Source organism: Pinus tabuliformis, chromosome 4_1 (genome assembly GCF_031772625.1).
Source record: "Pinus tabuliformis cultivar Carrire ecotype Pingquan chromosome 4_1, CPIR1, whole genome shotgun sequence".
Classification (NCBI taxonomy): domain Eukaryota; kingdom Viridiplantae; phylum Streptophyta; class Pinopsida; order Pinales; family Pinaceae; genus Pinus; species Pinus tabuliformis.
In genome coordinates, this window is record NC_142303.1 from 382090134 (window position 1) to 382109886 (window position 19753).

Consider the following 19753-nt stretch of genomic DNA (forward strand, 5'->3'; position numbering starts at 1 on the left):
CTACAGTGCAGCAACGTGTCCCCAAGTAGAGCCAGATGTTGACCACTACTGGTCAACTGCCCACAATAGTACACCCCCTTTTTCTCTACAAAAAGGGTAGCTCTTGATCGACATATCCATGCCATTCTACAGTCATCAACAGCATCATCAATTTATGTTGTAAACCCAGTCTGCATGTATAAATTGTAAATAATCTTAGCAGATATGAGTCATGTCTGTCAATTGCCTAGGCGGACCTAATTTTCTAAGTGATAATCTACATCCCGGAAGGTTTTTCGTCTCACCGATCCATGATCGGCAGAGTTTTCCTTCAGCCTAACCCCAAAGCCGGGATGGATTTTGTAACTAGAATCTTAGGAGAATCCTAGTGTGTTAATCTGCTAGATTATAGTTGTGTCGCAGAACTGGGTGGTTTATGAGGGTCTATGTCAAAAGGGTTTTCCCCCCTTGGGATGTAAAATTGTAAAAGTCATGATGTAAAGTGTCTTGAGGGTTGGAAAATGTTTTAAATCCCCTCATGAGTCCTAAGTCCTAGGTCCTAGGTGATTTTTCCAAAGGCTAAGTTCGAGGATCCATTTAAAAATGAATTAAAAATAAAAAATAAAAATAATAATAATAATAATAAAAAATAAAAGATAATAAAAAAATTATAAAATAAAGCAAAAACCCTAAAAAATAATAAAATAATAATATTTTGAGTAAATACATGCAAAATTTCATTTTTTAATGAATTAAAAAATTCGACGGATGAGATTAAGAGATGTCTTGATCCTCATCGACGGTCGAGATCATTTCGACATGGATCACTCGAACTAGCCGTTGGGATCTTTTCCTTTAAATAGGGTGCTAGGGGTCATTTGAGATTGGATCTGTGAGTCTTGTGCTGAAGAAGCTCTCTTGTAGTTCATTTTTTTGTGCAATAAAGAAGACTTTGGGGTTAAAAATCTTGCTGGTGTTACTCTTCTGAAAATGTTGTAAGATTGTTCTATTTGTTCTGCATAATTTTATTTTCAGCCATTAATGATAGCTTAATGAAGATTGATCTAGGCACAGGTATCTTGTCTGATCTTTGGGGTTTGAATGATAGTTTAGATTCTGAAATATATTGGCAGGTATCTCCATTTGATCGGGGTTTCACTATTGTTTTCTCCTTCTATGTTGATGGTTGAATTTAAGCTGTGCAGGAAATCCTTTTTTCATATTACCGGGCGTTAGGGGAAGTTCTCGGCTGAACCAGCCAACTCCTGGGTTGTGTTTTCTGAAAGAGCCCAGCCAATTCTTGATCTCGGGCTTATCATTTGAAATAATTTTTTTATGAATGCATGCAGGGTTTTCTGAAGCATTTTACATTTAAATTAAATTCTAATAATATTGTTGTGGTTATTGATAAATCTGGCTACTAAGGAGCCTTACATCTGTAAATACTGTAATTATTTAGTTGGGTTTAGGGTTTTCAAATTTTGTTTTATGCATATATTATCTTCCGGTTTTTTTTGTTTGCAGGTTACAGGTGCATTCTTGTTTGAGAAATGTTTCAGGGTTTCTGGAGCGTTTGATTCAAAAATTTTAAAATTTCTGGACCCACGCTGCTGCACCGTGGCCACCATCTAGCTGCCAAAAAAAACTCTGCCAAAAAAAACTCCACGTACCTGCAAATCCATTTTTTCTTACAGGTTTTCGTCCAGCTGCCAGCGTTTTTTCCTTCTGCCATAAACGTGAAGGCCATCAGGGCCACCTGCAAAACTGGCCCAAAATGAAATATCAGAGAAAAAAAATTTAAAACATTGTCGCAGTCACATTTTCCTTGGCTCTCCTACGGACGTCGGGCTAACAAGCACATTAAAAGACAGTAAAATTGCATGCATTTGGTGCGTTGAAGTGTTTAAACTCTGTTACGCCCTCATCCACTTGCAAAAAACTCAAAATTTCTCTGTTGTCTACCTGCGTAAATCCGTTGGGTTTTCAACCACACCTGCAAGATACTCCACGAGGCCACTACTGCATCACATGATCTTATTTCCAGCTCATTTCTGGTCCTCACGTGGTCATTTTCATGCTGCTCTAAAACTGGCGTATTCCCTGAAGCATTCATCCGTATCGCCCGCAAGTCGCACCTGCTCCTCACGCCTACCTCCCACTGTGCTCTCCCGTTGCTGTCTGCCATACCCACACACATAAAAAACAATATACAGGCGGCAGTAAAACGAGACGATAGGCGTAAAAAATCGTTTCTTGTCACGGGTTATGCGTGTGCAGTATGGTGAGTAAGGTAAGGTTCTTAGTTTAGGATTCGTTTTTTTTTTCTTTTAGATTAGATTTTAACTTTCAAAAAATTTAAAAAAAGTTTTTTCAAAATCTTGCTTTTTAAGTTAGTAGGGTTTTGATTTTTTAGATCTTAGATTTTAATTTTATTATGTTTAGAGCATAGTTTTAGTTTAGATTCTAGATTTAATTAGTTTCGTTTGTTTCCTTTTTTGGCTTTAACATTTAAAAAATATAAAAAAACAAAAATAAAAAATTGTAAAACTTTTAAAAAATCATAAATTTTAGATTTAAATTTTATATTTTAGTTTAAGTTTTATTTTTTTTAGAATCATAAAAAATATATAAAAATTAAAAAATCATAAAAACCATAAAAAATTATAAAATTATAAAAAAGGAATTTCTTTTCTTTTAAGTGTAGATTTTGATATTATTCAGATTTTTAGCTCTCATTTAGTTTTAATTTTTGTTTTATTTGAAAAACGTATAAATACTTTGGGAATTTTTTTGCCAATTTCAGTCTTGGCTCAGGAATTTTTTAAGTTTCATCTTTTACGCTGAGGCTAAAATTTTGATGTGGGAATTAATGTTTAACATGATTCAATGTTCATCTGAAGATTAATTGCATGAATGTGATCTCTGGTTAATATTTTACTGGATATCTTGCATTGTTCGATTTATTTGATGATAAATGATTGTTGTTCATGGTTTATATTTCTACAACATCTAGCAAGTAATAGTTTAAACATCAATCCCACAAGGCACTGGTCTATTAATTCAGTAAAATCTATTTAGTGCTGGTTTCCTTTCATGTCTCCCAAACCAACTGATTCACAGTTGGTCATCCATTTTTCTCATAGGGTCTACCCCCCTTAGCCGCGGGAGACAGGCTTAAACGGAGGGATCGGGGATCAGAGTGACAGCCCCCGGTCTGAGCATTGTCGTGTCAATCTGTGCGACAACAGTATTTTTAAGCACTTGTCTTGTCTTAAGATTGTGATCTAATCATTGTTAAGTACTCTGGCTATAAGTTAATTCACACTAAGTACTTAAATAACATAAACAATCTTAACTTAAGAAGACTTCACTCAATCTATTTTGCATAAGCATTCTAGGATCTAGCCTGCATTAAGAACTTACCTCCTAGCATAAGCTAGGTTGATAGACTCTTAGGGCAACCCTTTCCCAATTAGCTCGAGGGATTCAACTCTTCGTAGTGGTTAACATAGTGATCTTGCAGTCATCAGAGCCACAATCTCTACAGCGCCAGAGGCACTGGGTAGGTGGAACATAGGGGGAGGTATTGTTAATCAAGCCACTGTCTGCTTCCCGTTGGATTCCATTTCACAACCTACTCTAAGGACTATTTCTCAAAACATTTAAGATAGAGGTTCTATTTAGATTAGGCATTTAAGCTAAAAATAACCAACATCCTTGCATCACATCTAGCTCTTAGGAATTTCATATCATATAAGATAGTCTATCATATTAAACAGCAAGTGTCCATCTAGTTACTTGGTTTCAATTTATAATAAGCAAGAATTGTGACTCCATAAGGCACTGGTCTCATATTTGAAATCTAATCTAATCATTAATCTTGCTAAAATTCTACCGAGTAGCTAGGCCACTCATCCGTGTCTCCCAAGCAAGTTGGTTCCCAACTTGTTTTCCTTCATCTCATTTCCATAGGGACTACCCCCCATAACCTATTGTTGGGAGACATCTAGAATGGAGTGGGCGGGGATCAGAGTGACAACCCCGCCCTGAGCGATTGTCATGGTGCATGTACAATCCAGGCGACAACAGGTCCCAATGCACTAGGATTGAATATTAACCCACCATTTAAGGTTATTTAACAAGACTACAATCAAATCCCATCTTCCTTCTAGGTTACCACATAATCCATGTCAAATGCCCAAATACAAATAAGCATAATCACCTGAATGCGAAATGAATAAAGTGCTTTTAAGGTCAAATGCCCACCTTTTGTAACAACCCATCCTGAGGCGTGAGTAGCATGACAATATTAGCATGCATGCACCACATATATTACACTAGTATATGTGTTAATTACTCTTGAAGAATGTCCAAATATAGAGTGAATAAATTAATTGTCAAAGGTGCTAATTAAACACCTAACCCTCGTAAATAGAATGAATATGTATATTCAAAGATAATGAATATATTGAGTTCTCCATAAGTTTACCACCCCATAAATATAGTTATACCCTAGTATACAAATAAACTTATAACCCTAAACATAATTTAAATAATTTCATAAGCTAAATCCAAACTTTATTGTTAAATCTTATACGTTATAAAATAAATATTATTCAATCATTATATATACTAATTTACACAATCAAAAGAAAGGTGATGTCACTCCATGTAAGGTGTCATTCAATTCAATTTAATGCAAACCATGATAAGGCAGCCACCGTAACTCAATTAAATGAAGAAGCATGACAAGGTAGCCACCGTTTAACAAAAGATATTATCCTTCCATAAGACAGTGGGTGAATGCATAGAAAGGAAGGAACCTCTGCTATTTAAGAAAGGGAAGGGGATTTTCTGAAAGGGGGGAATGAAAGGTTATTACTTTCTTTGGAGTTAGAGGAAAGAATTAAAGAGAGTTATAAATAGAATGACACTGAGCCTTGGTTGTTCTTGAATTTTTTGGACACAGGGGCCAGAGTGTTGAATTCTCAAATTATTCTGGAGTTGGGTACTGAGGTCGTGCCCAATTTGGCAGGAAGGAATTGGTCATTTTGGTAACGGGAGAAAGGCTGGAGCTTCAAAAGTTGAGGATTGACTTCAAACACGGAAAGCAAGTATGTATGAGTGAATTATGTTGATAAATTCTTGTTTAAATTATAGTTGTTAAAACCTGGTAGGGTTTAGGGAATTAATTCTGACAAGGTCATTACACCTTCCAATATGTGCTCTTGGCAAATGGGCGAGGAAGCATATGACCAATGTAGGAGGTGGAGATATGAATGGCACGTCACATCGAGTACTTGATGGCTATCAAGGGTTGTTGGTTGTTGGCTGAATAGATGAACAGTGGAAAATTTCTCCTAGGGGTCACCCACTTTTGGTGGGTAACATCTGGCTCCAACTGGGACATGAGCTCACCATAGAGCACATGATCCATGTACTCAAACGGGGAGTTCATGAAAACTCCAACAATCTCCTAGGGCACGGACGTGTAACCTGCACATTACAATCAAACTATTTGGGAGCATGTGCACTGGGTGTAGGTTATCGCCCATGTTTTTCATAAAAGAAATAATCCATACATAAAAGTAAGTCTAAACGAAGTGCAATTCTAATATACATGCAATCTAATCTAGCATGAGAATATGAGACGATGATATTAGCTATGAAAGAAGGAACATGCAATGCACCTACACTACCATGCAAATATTATACAATGCATGAGCTAAGTATAATCATATAACCAATATAACTAGCATATCATTAGATCAACATAACATCTTCGTTCATAAGAATTCTTGTGAGATAGGACATCAAGATACACATCCTCCTTTGCAAGACTGGATTAATGAACAATAAGGGTGGGAGGTCAGAAATAAGAGAACCATGCATCATGAAAAGGGATTACAAATGAGGAAGAGAAATCCAACTTACGCCATTGGACCCTCTCTTGCAACCAAAGCATAGAGAATTCAACAATCAAGCTCATGAACTTTCAACGAAGACCAACCTCAGGCATATCATTCCCATCATTGTCCTTAGAGACATGCTGGGAGTGACATGGTGAGGGAGATGGGGGAAGGGAAACATCATCATCAGTATCATGTATCGGATCATTGTCAAAATGATGACCAATATCCCACTTTCATTCTTCAATATGCAAAAACTCACGCAATTCCGAAAGAGCCATTGCCTTGATCTTTGCATGACAATCAAACAACAATCGCCCAGCTGAAATTTTAAGATGCCTTTAGAGATGCTTGCTTCACCCTACAACCATTGAATATAAAGTTCAATGAAGAAAAAGGGTTTTGATCTTCCAATGGAGTCGCCAAATAAGGATCTATATTGTCGTATGGGATCAAGACGCACGCCTCGTGTCCCTGGCAACAACGCCAAAAATGTTGTCGCAAAATCTAGTAGACCTAGGAGAGGGATGCTCTACTAAGCTTAAACTAGACCAAGAGGCAACAATGGGGTAATGGCTCACTGTCACCACAGCGAAAACCCCCTACTCTTTACAGATTTTCACCGATAGGAGGAGTCCTGATATGTGGAAGGTCAGCTAATAGGTATTCTAGGTTTGAGGTGTGAGGTGACAAAGAGATCTGCAATGGGAAGACACAATTTTAGGCTCAAAGCTCCAAGAGGAGGCAATACACTTTCATTAGAGAACCCAAATATAACCAAACCAAGACCCAGGGCTTGATCAATAAGTTGATAATTGGGGCAGCCAAAGGTCCAGGTGAGGAGAAAGGGTTTCAAACAATAATTTTCAACACGAAAAAGGCACATCAAACACTCAAGAAGCCCCCAAGTTGAAGTTAAATCCAAAACTAGGGTTAGCTTAGGGCTAGTAACTAGGGCAAAGAAATTTATGGACGAAATTGAAGTGAATGTCTACCAAAAGGAGGGATTTTGTGACAACTCATATTGTTGTCCCTATGTCTAGCCCGTCTTGTGAGCTATCCTCCCAAGGCCTGTTAGATTTTGAGGCAACAAGTCTTATATAAAGAGGATGGCTGCATACAACAGTTAACTACTATGTAGGCTAAAGTAGGGAGGTTAAGGTAGGATGCTAACAAAGAGAATATACCAAAATATTGAAAATTTACAAGAGTTCAAATGGCTTATGGGTGAAGATCAAGGTATGAATGATAACAAAGGCAAAGTGACAATCAGTAGATAAGGTGATTTTTGGGTTGACAAGGGCCCACACAGATCAATGAATAACCTCTCAATGCATTGATTTCAATTTTGATATTGTGGCATATTAAATTTATAATAATAGACAAACTAAAATAAAATCAGCCACCAGCTTTGACAGTGTAGTTATAGTTAAGCCAAAATGAAAAAATTCAAAGCTTCAAATACCATTACTACCACCACACGCAATGGAACGGATATCCAAAGCAGACCAGTGCCTCTCAGAAAGGCCACAATAGGTTTAACAGTTCAACTGCAAACAGAGGAACCAAAGTTGTCCCTTTTCTATATGATTGTCATAGGAAATAAACTATGCACGGCTGTTAGTAAAACATTAATGTAACAATTGTTAAAATGATGAAATTTATAATGTTGTTTACAGCCCACTAAGACCAATACTATTTATCAGACAAACAAAGCGAATCAACCTATATATTCTTTTGAATCTTATTTCTATATTCTAACATGGGGAAAAGAAACTACCAAGGTGGCAAGGGTGTTATGGTTGTAGAAAGAAAGGAGATCCTAAAGAGTAATTAAGTTATAATCTAGGAAAAGTTATATCTTATATTATTTGCCTGAATGCAAGTGGTATCAAGAATCATTAATAGAAAAGGGGCTTGCAGCACTAAAAACTTATCATAGAAAGCTAGAAACTAAAATCCTCAGCGGAACAGCATTGACCATCCCATTTATACTATCCCTTCATCATTATTATGAGATGACACTTTTAATTATCCCAAAAGAACAGGCAGTAAATTTGCACTGCAATTATATTTCTATCTTGTTTTATGCTTAGAAATTTGATCTACATCTTTTAATTTGCTCCTATAACATTTCAGTCCATTATGACTCCAAACTATAGTATTTAGGATGAAAATAGAACAGTACAACACTGGGAAATATTGAAAGGATACCATTTCTAGCTTCCCCTTCACTTTTTGTGGTGTGTTGATGATGAAATCACCTGAAATAATGCAAAGATATTAGTAAAAACATGGCACCTTAAAACTTACAAGTATGAAGCATCACCCAATTTGGCCATTCGTAGCAATGAGTCCATATCAAATATCCAAAATAGCTCAAAATCAACCAATAAAAAAATCACACACAATTATATTACTTAATTGCCAAGCTCTATGTCCAGTACCAAGAAACCATGAGATTACTGGGCAACTAGGACAAAGATCAACATCAAAAGGGATTCATTACAATCTTTCTAGGCAATAAACACAATTAATGGAATAACAAAATATGCCTAAATTTGAAAGAAAAAGGAATTGGATACATACGCATTTTTTTGAAGCCAAAATCATGTGGAATCACTGTGTAGAACTCACTGCAAGAAGACAAATTAAACCGATTTAAAGAAAAAACAGATTTTACCTTTAAAGAACTATATGCACCTTTTAAAAAGATTAGAATATTGCATTCGAGAATAAAACACATATCTGACAAAGATAATGGAAATGGATAGATAAAAGCATGTAATATTCCTAATGGAAATATTAAGTGATAACAATAGTGAAATCATAAACATGCAATAAAAATTGTACACACATGCAGAAATACCAGATTACGCCAGAAATAACACCCAAAATGCTGAGCCTTTTTATTAAATTAATCAGATGGAGTACAATGAGTAGGAACAGAAGAACCTGGGCTTGCTACAGCAAGCAAGGCAAGATTCTAGGTGAATATGATGGTACCCAAATGTTGGAAATGACTCTACTACCAAATCTGCGTCCACCCAGAAAATTGTTGTTGTCGTTGGAAAGGAACTGTTGATTTAGCCCTCCAAACTGCTCCAAAAATTCTGAGAAATTAGCCACAGGCACTACTCCACCAGCTCAACAAAACCCAGAAATATCTCGTGAACCCAAGTGGTGGAAATGGTCCCCAAAATAACTATGTCCTCCTCCAATAATTTCTACTATTGACTGCTGAATGCAACTAGGAATTCTTCCCTTAGGAGTGCTCAGAAAATTCTGCAAAATTAATCCTAGCCTCCTCTCAAATAACCCACAAAAACCCAAAAAGGGTTTAGGTTTGAGTCTGACATGCCCCGGTGACCCCAATTTGTGCGTGGACCTCTAACTCGCTGTAGATGAAATCTGCTACAAAATGCTCCAAATCTCTCCTAGAAAATCTCCTTCCCAAATTTTCCCTTATTCCTCCGTAGCCACACCATAGATTCTCCTTGCCCAAGTGATTGCATAACAATGCCCAGTGAGCCCCTGCGCAGGCCAAGAATTGGAGCAACTCAGCTCTCCCAAATGCCTCACCAACAAACCTGCAAATTGACAAGAAACTCCAGCCCTCTTTGTGGAAGGATTCTCTACTAATTGGCTGGCCCAAATTCCCCTTTTTGCTGGCCCTCCCAAGAGCCACAATTTCTCTTCTGCATCCAAGGGAAACTCGCTCCAACTGAAGGAAATGACTGTAAATGTGCCCAATGGAAACTCTGAACTGAGCTCCCCAATTGCCTCACTAGGGAGACACTCAAAGTTCTCTGAAATGAGGGTGGAATTCCCGCTCGGGAATTCCTTGTGTTGAACAGCACGGTTGTCTTGGCTAAGTAGCTCAAGAGAACTAATGTTAAATTGTCAAATTATCAAAAGTACCAAATGGAGACCTCCAAGCTCTATTTATAATTATTGGCCCTCTCTCCCTTGGTGGTCCCCACCTTCCACTAATTCATACCCCTTCTTCCTTCCTCTCTCTCTTCTCACTAGTGCGAATTGCTCCATTGGGTCGAATTTCCTTCTCTTGTGGCCCCCACATTCCACTAGAGCTATAATTTTCTATTTCTCCTAAGTCCCATATGCCAAAAATGCCTCCAATGCCCAAATTACAAAATTGTGCTATGCTTAGCACCTCCCCAATAAACTCCATTAATCCCCTTAAATAAAAAATCAAAATTGGGGATATTACAGTCCTCCCCACCAAAAATTGCTTGTCCTCAAGCAATTCCTGAACAAGCGCCCTCTCTGACTGTGGATCCCCACTGTCACTGCAAACTATATCAGGGTCCCAAATGTGCCACTGGATCGTCCCTAATTTATGCACTATCCAATAATGAAGGAGTCCCTCGATACCAAGATCCCAAGCCAACCTGATCAACGTGAAGCACCCCTTTCTCCACTCACTATCCGAGTAGTCTATCTCATGCACTCTGATGGTGGGCCCCTGAAGATACGACCCAATCCCTATGCAAATGAAGTCTCCCTTGCATGAGCTCCTCCTGATATCCTCCTGCTGACCAACCTGCCATGTTGATGAAGTTCCCCATGCCATCAACGACTCACTAAAGCCCAATGGGGAATCTAAATGATCTTCCCCTGTAGTAGCCAGCTCATCCCTAAAGGTCGTTGAGCCATCAAGTATTGTGATGCTCGGGTCCCATGCTAGCCTGAAAAGGGCGCCACCATGTTGTCACTGCATCACTCTGGCTCTAATAGACTTCCCATCGTGCGTACATTGTATCCTCCTCTCCTGGAACTCGATGGTGAAATACTGATAGAGGCAAAATACATCCTGCCCAGGCATCTCCATGACGCCAAAGCCTACCCATCCAAATCTAACTCTGAACCTGTGCAACAATAGAGAAAGCCTGCCTCGCCATATGATGAAGGCCTCTGCGAACCCCCATGTGCCAACCCAAGAGTGAACTAGATCACTCTCTGCCATGACTCCGCTCATCACGAGACAGAGTGATCTATCAACCAACTGAATCCCTGCATCCCATAGTCGGACCTGTTGTGGCATAGCTCTGACAACTATTGGAATCCATCTGTGCCTCATCTCTAGTCCCTACATGCAATCAATATATAGGCTCCATATATCATGAACTAATCTGATGCATGCTAAACTGCCATGTGCCTGCCACTATGTAGTACCGATGACCACTAGAAGCCACATGTGCCAAATAGCTACCCTCTGAATGCAACCAATATATGGGCATCTAATACTCGCAATCAACTCAGTGTATGTGGGTTCCTCATGCTCCTGCCAACCATCACTACTGGGTCTTCCATCTGCCCTCCCAATAATGTGCCAATACAATGTCTGGAGCCCAGACACATACTAGAAAATTGCCCCAGTCATACACAGTATCCTCTGCCCATGCATGGTCCTGACATGCCCTATGGAAAGAGTGACACATGTCTCCCTCGTGACCAACTCCCCAAGCATAGGCTCTGTGATGAATGATATGTCACCCCTGTAGATGATCACCTCATCCCCCAACCTGTGGCTGTCAACTCACGCACCGACCCAATGCCGCTACTGAGAAGTCTCTCCCCTAGTGCATTGCGTGTCATCCAAAAATCTTGGGTGAGCTCTCCGTCCCCCACTGCTCATGCCCAGAGTGTCAAAGGACAACAGCGAAATCAACGATGCCTATAAATGATGGAGAAGAGGGTCAAGCGTGTGAGTCCCCATGGATACCATCAAGTATCGCTCATTTGTGTCCCCATCGATCTTGGGTGAACTACACCCAAAGGTATGCCCAATGTCTCCGTCTAGGAGTCTCCCTGGAGGCAACACTCCAAGACCCCACTGCACAGCACCATACACCCCTACATACCACTGAGCATCCTTGTACTCCTCGACATGCCACTATACACCACGACCTACCCCTGTACACCGTTGGATACCCCCTGCTACTGTTGTCCCATCCTGTATCACCTCGTGTCCTGCCTGTGTCACCGTACCTAACACTCCCCACGGTACTCAATGCAATGTGAGCTACTCCCCTTACTCCACAATGTAAACCGACATGCTACGGCACACCACCATGCATCTGCATGCTCCTCTATAGGCCACTGCTCCTTGTTGCATCGCCCTGCACACCACTAGATGCTATGGCCTAAAATTAGGTTTGTACTGTGAAAATTCGGCTAACCCGAATCCTACTGCAATAACTGATAATATTTCTTCTATTTGTTAAATTAACTGAACAAATTATTTGCAGTTTCCTATAGCAAATATCGAAACATATACACTGCAGCATTCACAAATACAATACTGCAGAAAAAATAAAAACAATGGAAAAATAGATGCACACACACAAATAATGTTGTTGTTTTTGGACCAATGTCCCTAGAAAAACCCAACTTGGGAAAACCAGTGCAACAGCAGAGGATTTTATTATTATGAGACAACTGTCTAATGAGAAAAATCTCACTTCCACCAGTGATCCGACACTAGTTCAAGATGAGTTGCCCCTTGTTGCCTCTGCGCTACCTCTCTGTCAACCTACGCAAATCTGTGTCAGCCTGGTGAGACCAACATCTCTCTCACTCTGTTGATCAGTTACTGCTCTGGAAACTTGATCTTTTGGCCTTCGGGCTCCCACTCCGGCTCCTGTCTCTGAATCTCGACTTCTCCTCAGCAAATACGGATCTCCCTCTGAAGCTTTGCACTGCCTCTCTGCACTGCGTCAGCCTTTTTGTGGAGTACGTTCTCTCTGCTATGCACTCACTGGACTGGAAAAACTTCCTTTCGGCCTTACTATCCCTGCCCCTCTCTCACTGCTTCGAAACTACTGAATCACCATTTGCAACACACAACTACTACTTTGGAGTTTGACTTCCCAGCAATATCGAATTCCTTGCTCCTCAAGTGCGTTCTCCAACCCCCATCGAATTTATTCTCTCGTTGAAGCTTCAATGACCAAGATTAAAACATAATCGATGACTAAGATTAACTAGAAATTGATCCACGTCTTTTTCTAGAAGATTCTCACCATGACTTAATTAATACCCTTTAATTAACCAGATTTCCTAAGTTTAGAATTAGGAACCTTAAAAAAGTTAATTATTTTAATTAAGTCCTCTCTATGTGGAATTTCCAGAAACGATTTCTAGGTTTTGGAGAATACATGTATTCTAGCCTCTCCTCAAAATTTTGTGGCTAGAACAAAAATCAACATGTACGCATCAGTTTGCATCCCTCTAAATAACACTAGACGCTACGAGATAACTTTGTGCAGTCCTGTGCACCACTACTCACTATCGTACCACCCTGTAACATACGGTATCCGTCATGTGCCAAAGTATCCACCACTCTACTAGTAAACCCTCCATGATGTGGGCTACATCTCCCCATCTGCTTTTGAAAGACTTGAGAGGCCTGACTCCTCACATGCCAATGGGAATGACACTACTGTGCCTATCCTTAGTAGATTTAGTGTACAATATACCAATGAGAGGGCATCGTCTCCATGTAATGCCCCATGTGGTGGCTTGTCGATGCCACCTCCTTCTACCAGCTCCTGCAAGAGTAAGTTAATCACTCTATGACTCCACGCATAGTCAATATGCCAAGACAACTCATGAAATTTGTTTGCTCCCCTATCAAACCATCCTGTCACTAGAGTTGACCAGGGCTCCGATGGAGATCTGAAAATGTGTGTGTGCCAAAACATCAAATCCATCACGCAACTACTACCTTCACCTACCAGTTCTATGTTGTGATGGGAAATCCCACCTGGATCCCAACAACAGTTTGACCCTCGAGTCCCTCTGGTAATCCCCGACCTCTGCTAAAATGTGGCCATCGATGTATCCAACCACCTAGCCTGCTCAATCGGATACCATCTCAGTCAGTGTTGTTAAAATCGCGATATTATCATATAATCGCGATAATTTCAATGAAAAGAGAAAATCGCGCTTAGTAATCGGATTTTTTTTTTGCCCAATTTTTTCGAAAAAATCGTGGGAGGCTCGGGCAACGTGTGTTTTTAAAAAAATTGAAAAAAAATGAATATTTTTGTACCAAACAATTTTTTCCCGATTATTACCGATTTTTTCCCGATTTTTTCTGATTTTTTCCTCGCGCCGATATTATCCCGATAACGATTAGTGCAACATTGATCTCAGTACCTCTCGCCATCCAATCCCAAAGGAGGGATCGAATGTACAATCTCTTGTGTACAGAACAAGCCCTCCATGTTGATGTTATGCCATACACAGCTCATGTCGCTCAGTCTTGCTAACCTAGACATCCCCTCGGGTATGTCTAGACAACTTTGCCTCCCTCAACCCAATGCATAAGGGCGGGCTAATAACGTTGTAGATCCCATCAGTGTGCCTCTGAAGCAAAATGTGTTGAAATCCCAACATGTGGTCTCTATGCTGCCCCTCATCAGTGGCTAGCCCAAAGAATGGTTGCATATCCTCCTCCATCATGGACTCAACATGAGCCTCAGTCTGCTCCTCCATAGACAACCCAACACGCAAGACATGTTCACCAGTCCACTATAGGTGACTATCGTCTGGCAACTCTGTCATAGATCTAGGTGCCTTTGTACCTATTGGCTCCTCATCAACAGTGGAGATGTCTCCGGCACGTCATCAACCTGTGGTGCATTATTATCACCTGAGAACTCGATCACAACTCGAGATACCTCAACTCGGTGTATGCTCAACTGTCTCCTTGCCAACCATGGCCCCTTCAACTACTCTTTCATCTTCTGCCTTAATCCTCCTCATCATCCCTGCATAATTCCACTGAATCCCCATTGATTTGTGCATGCCTCTTAGTTCACAGAACTCCCAAAAAGAGAGGGACGCCTGAATGCCATGACCCAATGATTGGTATGCCCTCCAATTTGTTGCCAATAACTCCACATCAGTTGCAATCATGTCTTGCCATCTTGATGCATTACCCATAATTTTGGGCATAGTGGATTTGTTGTATAATTGAGAATGGTCTTGATTCCCAATTGCGGAATGAATCAGCTGCTCCCCCACATCAATCATCATTTGTTGCATCCTAATCACCTCATTTAAGGTTACTGCCATGTTGTTTGATTTTAATCTTTCTTTGCATCCCATGATTTCTTAGCTTTTTATTTTGGTGTTGCCATAGAATGAAGGGGTTCCCACAGGCTGAGCCAAGATTATGGTTTTGATACCATTGTAATATTCCTAATGGAATATTAAGTGATAACAATAGTAAAATCATAAACATGCAATAAAAAATGTACACACATGCAGAAATACCAAATTACACCAGAAATAACACCCAAACGATGAGCCTATTTATCAAATTAATCCTAAGTTGCACGAAACAGGGAAATGGGTACGAGTTTCCGAAACGGGCACAGGTACAAAACGTTACCCCCCCAATCTTTGGAAACGGGGAAACGCAATATATATATATAGAAAGAAGAAAGAAAGAAATTATTTTAACGTCCACGAGGCTAAAGATAGCCTATGGGACAGATTGCTTCTTCATCTGCTTGATGTATTTGGCCCTTTTTTTTGAAACTTCACAATAAATGCTCCCGTCTTCTCGACAAACCCCTCGTTAAATAGATTATCCCAAGAGCTAGCTACCAACGTATCTGCATAACTTTCCATGTTGTCTTTGAAGGCCTCACATTCTAAAATGAAATGTTTTTCTGTTTCCACTTGTCTGGACAAACAAAAAATGCATACCCTTTCCTCCCACACTTCCTTTGGCCTTTTCCAGCGCCCTGTTTCACAACGGAGTTGATGAGAATTAGTCCTTAACTGAGCAATAAGAATTTTGGCTCTCCAAGAGATATTGGCCTCTGTGTATGCTTTTGGTTGATGATTATGAGTGGGATTAAACACTTCAATATAGTAATTTTTCTTTCTTCCTAGCTCCTTATCCCAAGTACGTTTGTGGAACTTTTCCATAACAAAAGTTTTTATCTCTTTGTTGTTTATGGGACACGTGTTCAAGCAAATACCCCATTTACTAAACCATTTGTTATTTTGTTGCATCCAAGTTTTTTTGCTCTTGCACAATCTATCATTAAAGACAACCTTAGGCCATCTACCCTCTTCCATTTGCTCAATCTTTTTAAAATACCTTATGACTCGCACCATAGCAATTGCTTCAATAGGAGCAGTCCCTGTTTCACTTAACAAGATATCATAAGGAATTGCACTTTTAATCTTAAATTTATTTGTAATCAAACGCTTCTGAATTTTCTCAATTTGTCTCCACTGCATGTCGGAGGTACTGCTAGCCCACAGTTCACAACCATAGAGAATCACCGGAATCACTAGAAGCCCAGAAAGAGTTTGAGTGGTCTTCCAATACCATAACTCTGCCTCTCTACACCTATTTTGAAAAGCATAAAATGCTTTCCAACCCCCCAAAGTTCTTTTCTTTCTACAACCATTCCAGCTTAGATTTTTGTTGAAACCAATTCCGAAGTATTTGTAATCCGCAACTTCTTCCAGAATGTTGCCTTCAAAGTAGAACTTATGTTGGTTATGTTTTCTTTTCTTAGAGAAGACCACTACTTTCGTTTTGTTGATATTGACTTGCATCCCCACACTTCTACAAAAATGCTCAAGGGATAGTAACTGCTCTTGCAAACCAAGAGCCGATTTAGCAATCAGAATAAGGTCATCTGCATACAAAAGAAGCCTTATAACAAACTTGCACAAATAGATACCATCACCCCCTTGCGAATTTAACCACTCCTCAAGCTTGTCGATATATAAACCAAAAAGGGTAGGAGACAGTGGGCAACCTTGCTTGACCCCGATATCGCTTCTAAAACTTTCAGAAATGCCTGCTGAAGTTCTAATTTTGACTTTCACCTCTTCATACAGCCTATGCACAGCTGCTCTCAAATGTTTAGGAACCCCAAGTTCCTCCATTCTTTGCCAAAGTTTATCCTTAAGAACCGAGTCAAACGCTTTTCTGAAATCAACAAAGCAACAAAAGACTTCTTCCTTTTTCTCCCAAACTTTTTCAATGATGTGCCTTAAAGTTATGCAATGATCAACTGTGGAATGCTTAGGTCTAAAACCTGCTTGCCCTTTAGCACGCTTATCTCTTTCTTCTGCCCACTTGCTAATTTTGTTTTCTAGCATGCTTCCAAATAGCTTTGCAAACAAAGGGTTTATCATGATGGTCCTATAATTGGAGGGATTATTGACGTCGCCGCTCTTGAAAAGAGGTATTGCCAGACTAGTTGTCCAATTTGTGGGGAGCCCTTGTTGTATGATGTTGTTGAAGATTTTTGTAATGTGAGGTGCAAGAATCTTTGAGCCCCACTTTAGATATTCTACTCGGAGTTCAGTTAAGTCTTTTGTTTTTCCAACACCCAACTTCTTGATACCCATCTCTACCTCTTGTACCGTGAAGAGTTTAGTATCAGTGTTGACCAGGTGGGAGGGTCAACCTTGGGAACCTGCTCATAGAGTTGTCTTGCATAGTCAAACCATTTAGAAGTTGTAATATTATTTCCAATTTGTATCTTTTTCGGTTGGAGCTCCTTCCAAAATAATTTGGGATTATTTTTCCCAAGGAAGATTAGTTCTTCCCTCCTTGAAACCATGAAATCAACCTTTTTCTTGCTTAATAAATGCTTGTAAGATTTGAGCTTTATGTTATCCTTGTTTGACTCTTTCCACATTCTCCTTGCCTTTTTGCATTCCTCGTCAAACCAAGCATTAACCGGAAAGCAATTTGTTTCAGACTTCTTAATTTTTGTTCTTTTGCACTTTGCAAGTGCGCATTGAATTAAATGTGTTAATTCATGACTATGAAGGCTGTGAATTGTAATTTTCTCCTTCTCAAAGAGCCTCTCTAGTGTCATTTTGAAGGTATTACAATTTTCTAGGGTCAAAAGAATTCTGCCCTGTGGGAGATTTTGTTGGACATGCTGAATTTTTGACTCTAATTGTTTCTTTCCAATCCAAGAGAAACATAAATAAATTGGCTTGTGATCTGATTTCAAATCCCACAGCTGATCTCCAACCAAAACTTCTTCCATTTTCTCACACAAACCATGCAAGCAAATTACATAATCTACCACACTTGCTCCATTGTAAGTATTGCAAGTGAAATTACCGGACTTTGCCCATCTAGTCAAGCCATTACAAATGACTAAATCAAAGGCCCCACATAGAGTAAGCAATTGTTCACCAAAGAGATTTCAGCCCTTGTCCTCTGAAATTCTTTCCCACTGATGATTACTTTCTTCTGTAAGCCAAATAGGGTCACAATCATCTTTACAACAAAGAATGCTAGCTTGCTTACTTGCAGTCCTAGCATTGAAATCACCCACTATAAGGACTTCACCTAGCTGAGAATATGTTGCAATATCCGCTTTTAAAGCTGCAAATGGATCTTTGTGGTCAAGCCCTCTACCTTTGTAGATTTTTGAAACCTGTGGCGCAAAATAGCATGCTGCAATTCTGATGTGGTTTCCATTTTCTGATATTTTAAACCAAATGAATTGCTTATTTGAGTCTTCTTTTTCTAACTGAATGAGACGACCTTCTTTCTCCCTTACTAAAACCATGATACCCCCATGCCCTTTGCCATTCCCTGCTGCCTTGTTCCACACTGCCATCTTCCAGTATCCTTCAAACGAAGGTGTCTTGCACCCTTCATGCTCATGTGTTTCTATGAGGCAAATTATGTCTCTATTTTCCGCAATAGGCCCTAACCCAGGTCCTCGTCTCCATGGGTAACCTCTGCAATTCCAACAAACTAATCTTAAGGAAACCTGGGTATGACTTGATTGCTATTTATTTTGACATGCAAGACTCACATTTGAGTCTTTGTCCCTGTTTTCCCATACTGACCTTGCTTTCTGATTTCCTGTTGAAGAGTTTGTTGCCTCTTCTTTATTACCATCTTGTTGCTCTGTTCTGGAAGGAGGTCCAAATTGCGCTATCACAGCTTTGCCTTTATAAATCCATACTCTCTTTCCTTCATCTCTTGCTGCCCTAACCTTTAAAATTTCATCTCTTCTTTCCTCCTGTTGTTTTACAGTTAAATCTTCTTCTAGGAAAAAACGAGAACCCCTCAAAAGATGTTTCTTGCTTAGAATAATATATTTATCACGCAAACTAGGCATAATGAATTTTATGGGCCTGGCTCTCTCCCCGTTAAACTTACCCACCCTCCATGCTTGGCATATTTGTGATCCAGGTGGATATTGGTGGCCACCTGCCAAGTCCACCTGGACCCCCACCATTGTCTTTCTCAGCATTTTCAGTTTCCTTAATTGTAGCACAACTTACTATTTTTAGCAGTTTTTCGGGTCCTGAACTTCCGGAGCCGTTTTGAGGCCCTAAACGACGTTTTTTGGGGAATCTGGAGGCAACACGAGTCCATTCCGTTCCAACAATGATAGTGCTCGGATAGATCTTTCTAATGAGCTATTGTACGCGTCAAACGGAGATCATATGCCAAAGTTACGACCCCGGGAAGTTGATGTACCAACTTACCCCCAAACGGGGCCCACAGTTTGGCGTTTCATCTCCTAGGGTTAGGTTTTGGAATGTTAAGGGTTTTTCCATTGTTTCTCAACAATAAATAGGCCTTCGAGCCTCATTGTAACACAGTTCAGAGGCATGTAGCCATCACATCTCTTCTCAGAGATAAGCTACCATCGCCCTAGCTAGTTTATTGCCATTTCTGTTTGTAAGCATATTTCAGTATTTTCCATTAATGAAATGAAGTATTATTTCCGCTGCATCTTTGTGTGTATGGTTATCTCTGTAATTTGTTGCGTTCCTGTTTAAATCCGGATCAGTGGTATCAGAGCGGTCTGCTTTTT

General features: G+C 39.8%; 1 protein-coding gene across 1 annotated transcript in view; it reads right to left on the reverse strand.

Annotated features, from left to right (window-relative positions):
• Positions 1–19753, reverse strand: part of LOC149175888 (poly [ADP-ribose] polymerase 2-like) — a 392573-nt gene that overhangs the window by 216396 nt on the left and 156424 nt on the right. The window contains exons 11-12 of the mRNA XM_089419781.1: positions 8478–8524; positions 8103–8152 (exon numbers count right to left, since the gene is read on the reverse strand). Coding sequence (XP_089275907.1) covers positions 8103–8152; positions 8478–8524 — 97 coding nt within the window. The remainder of the gene's footprint in view (positions 1–8102; positions 8153–8477; positions 8525–19753) is intronic.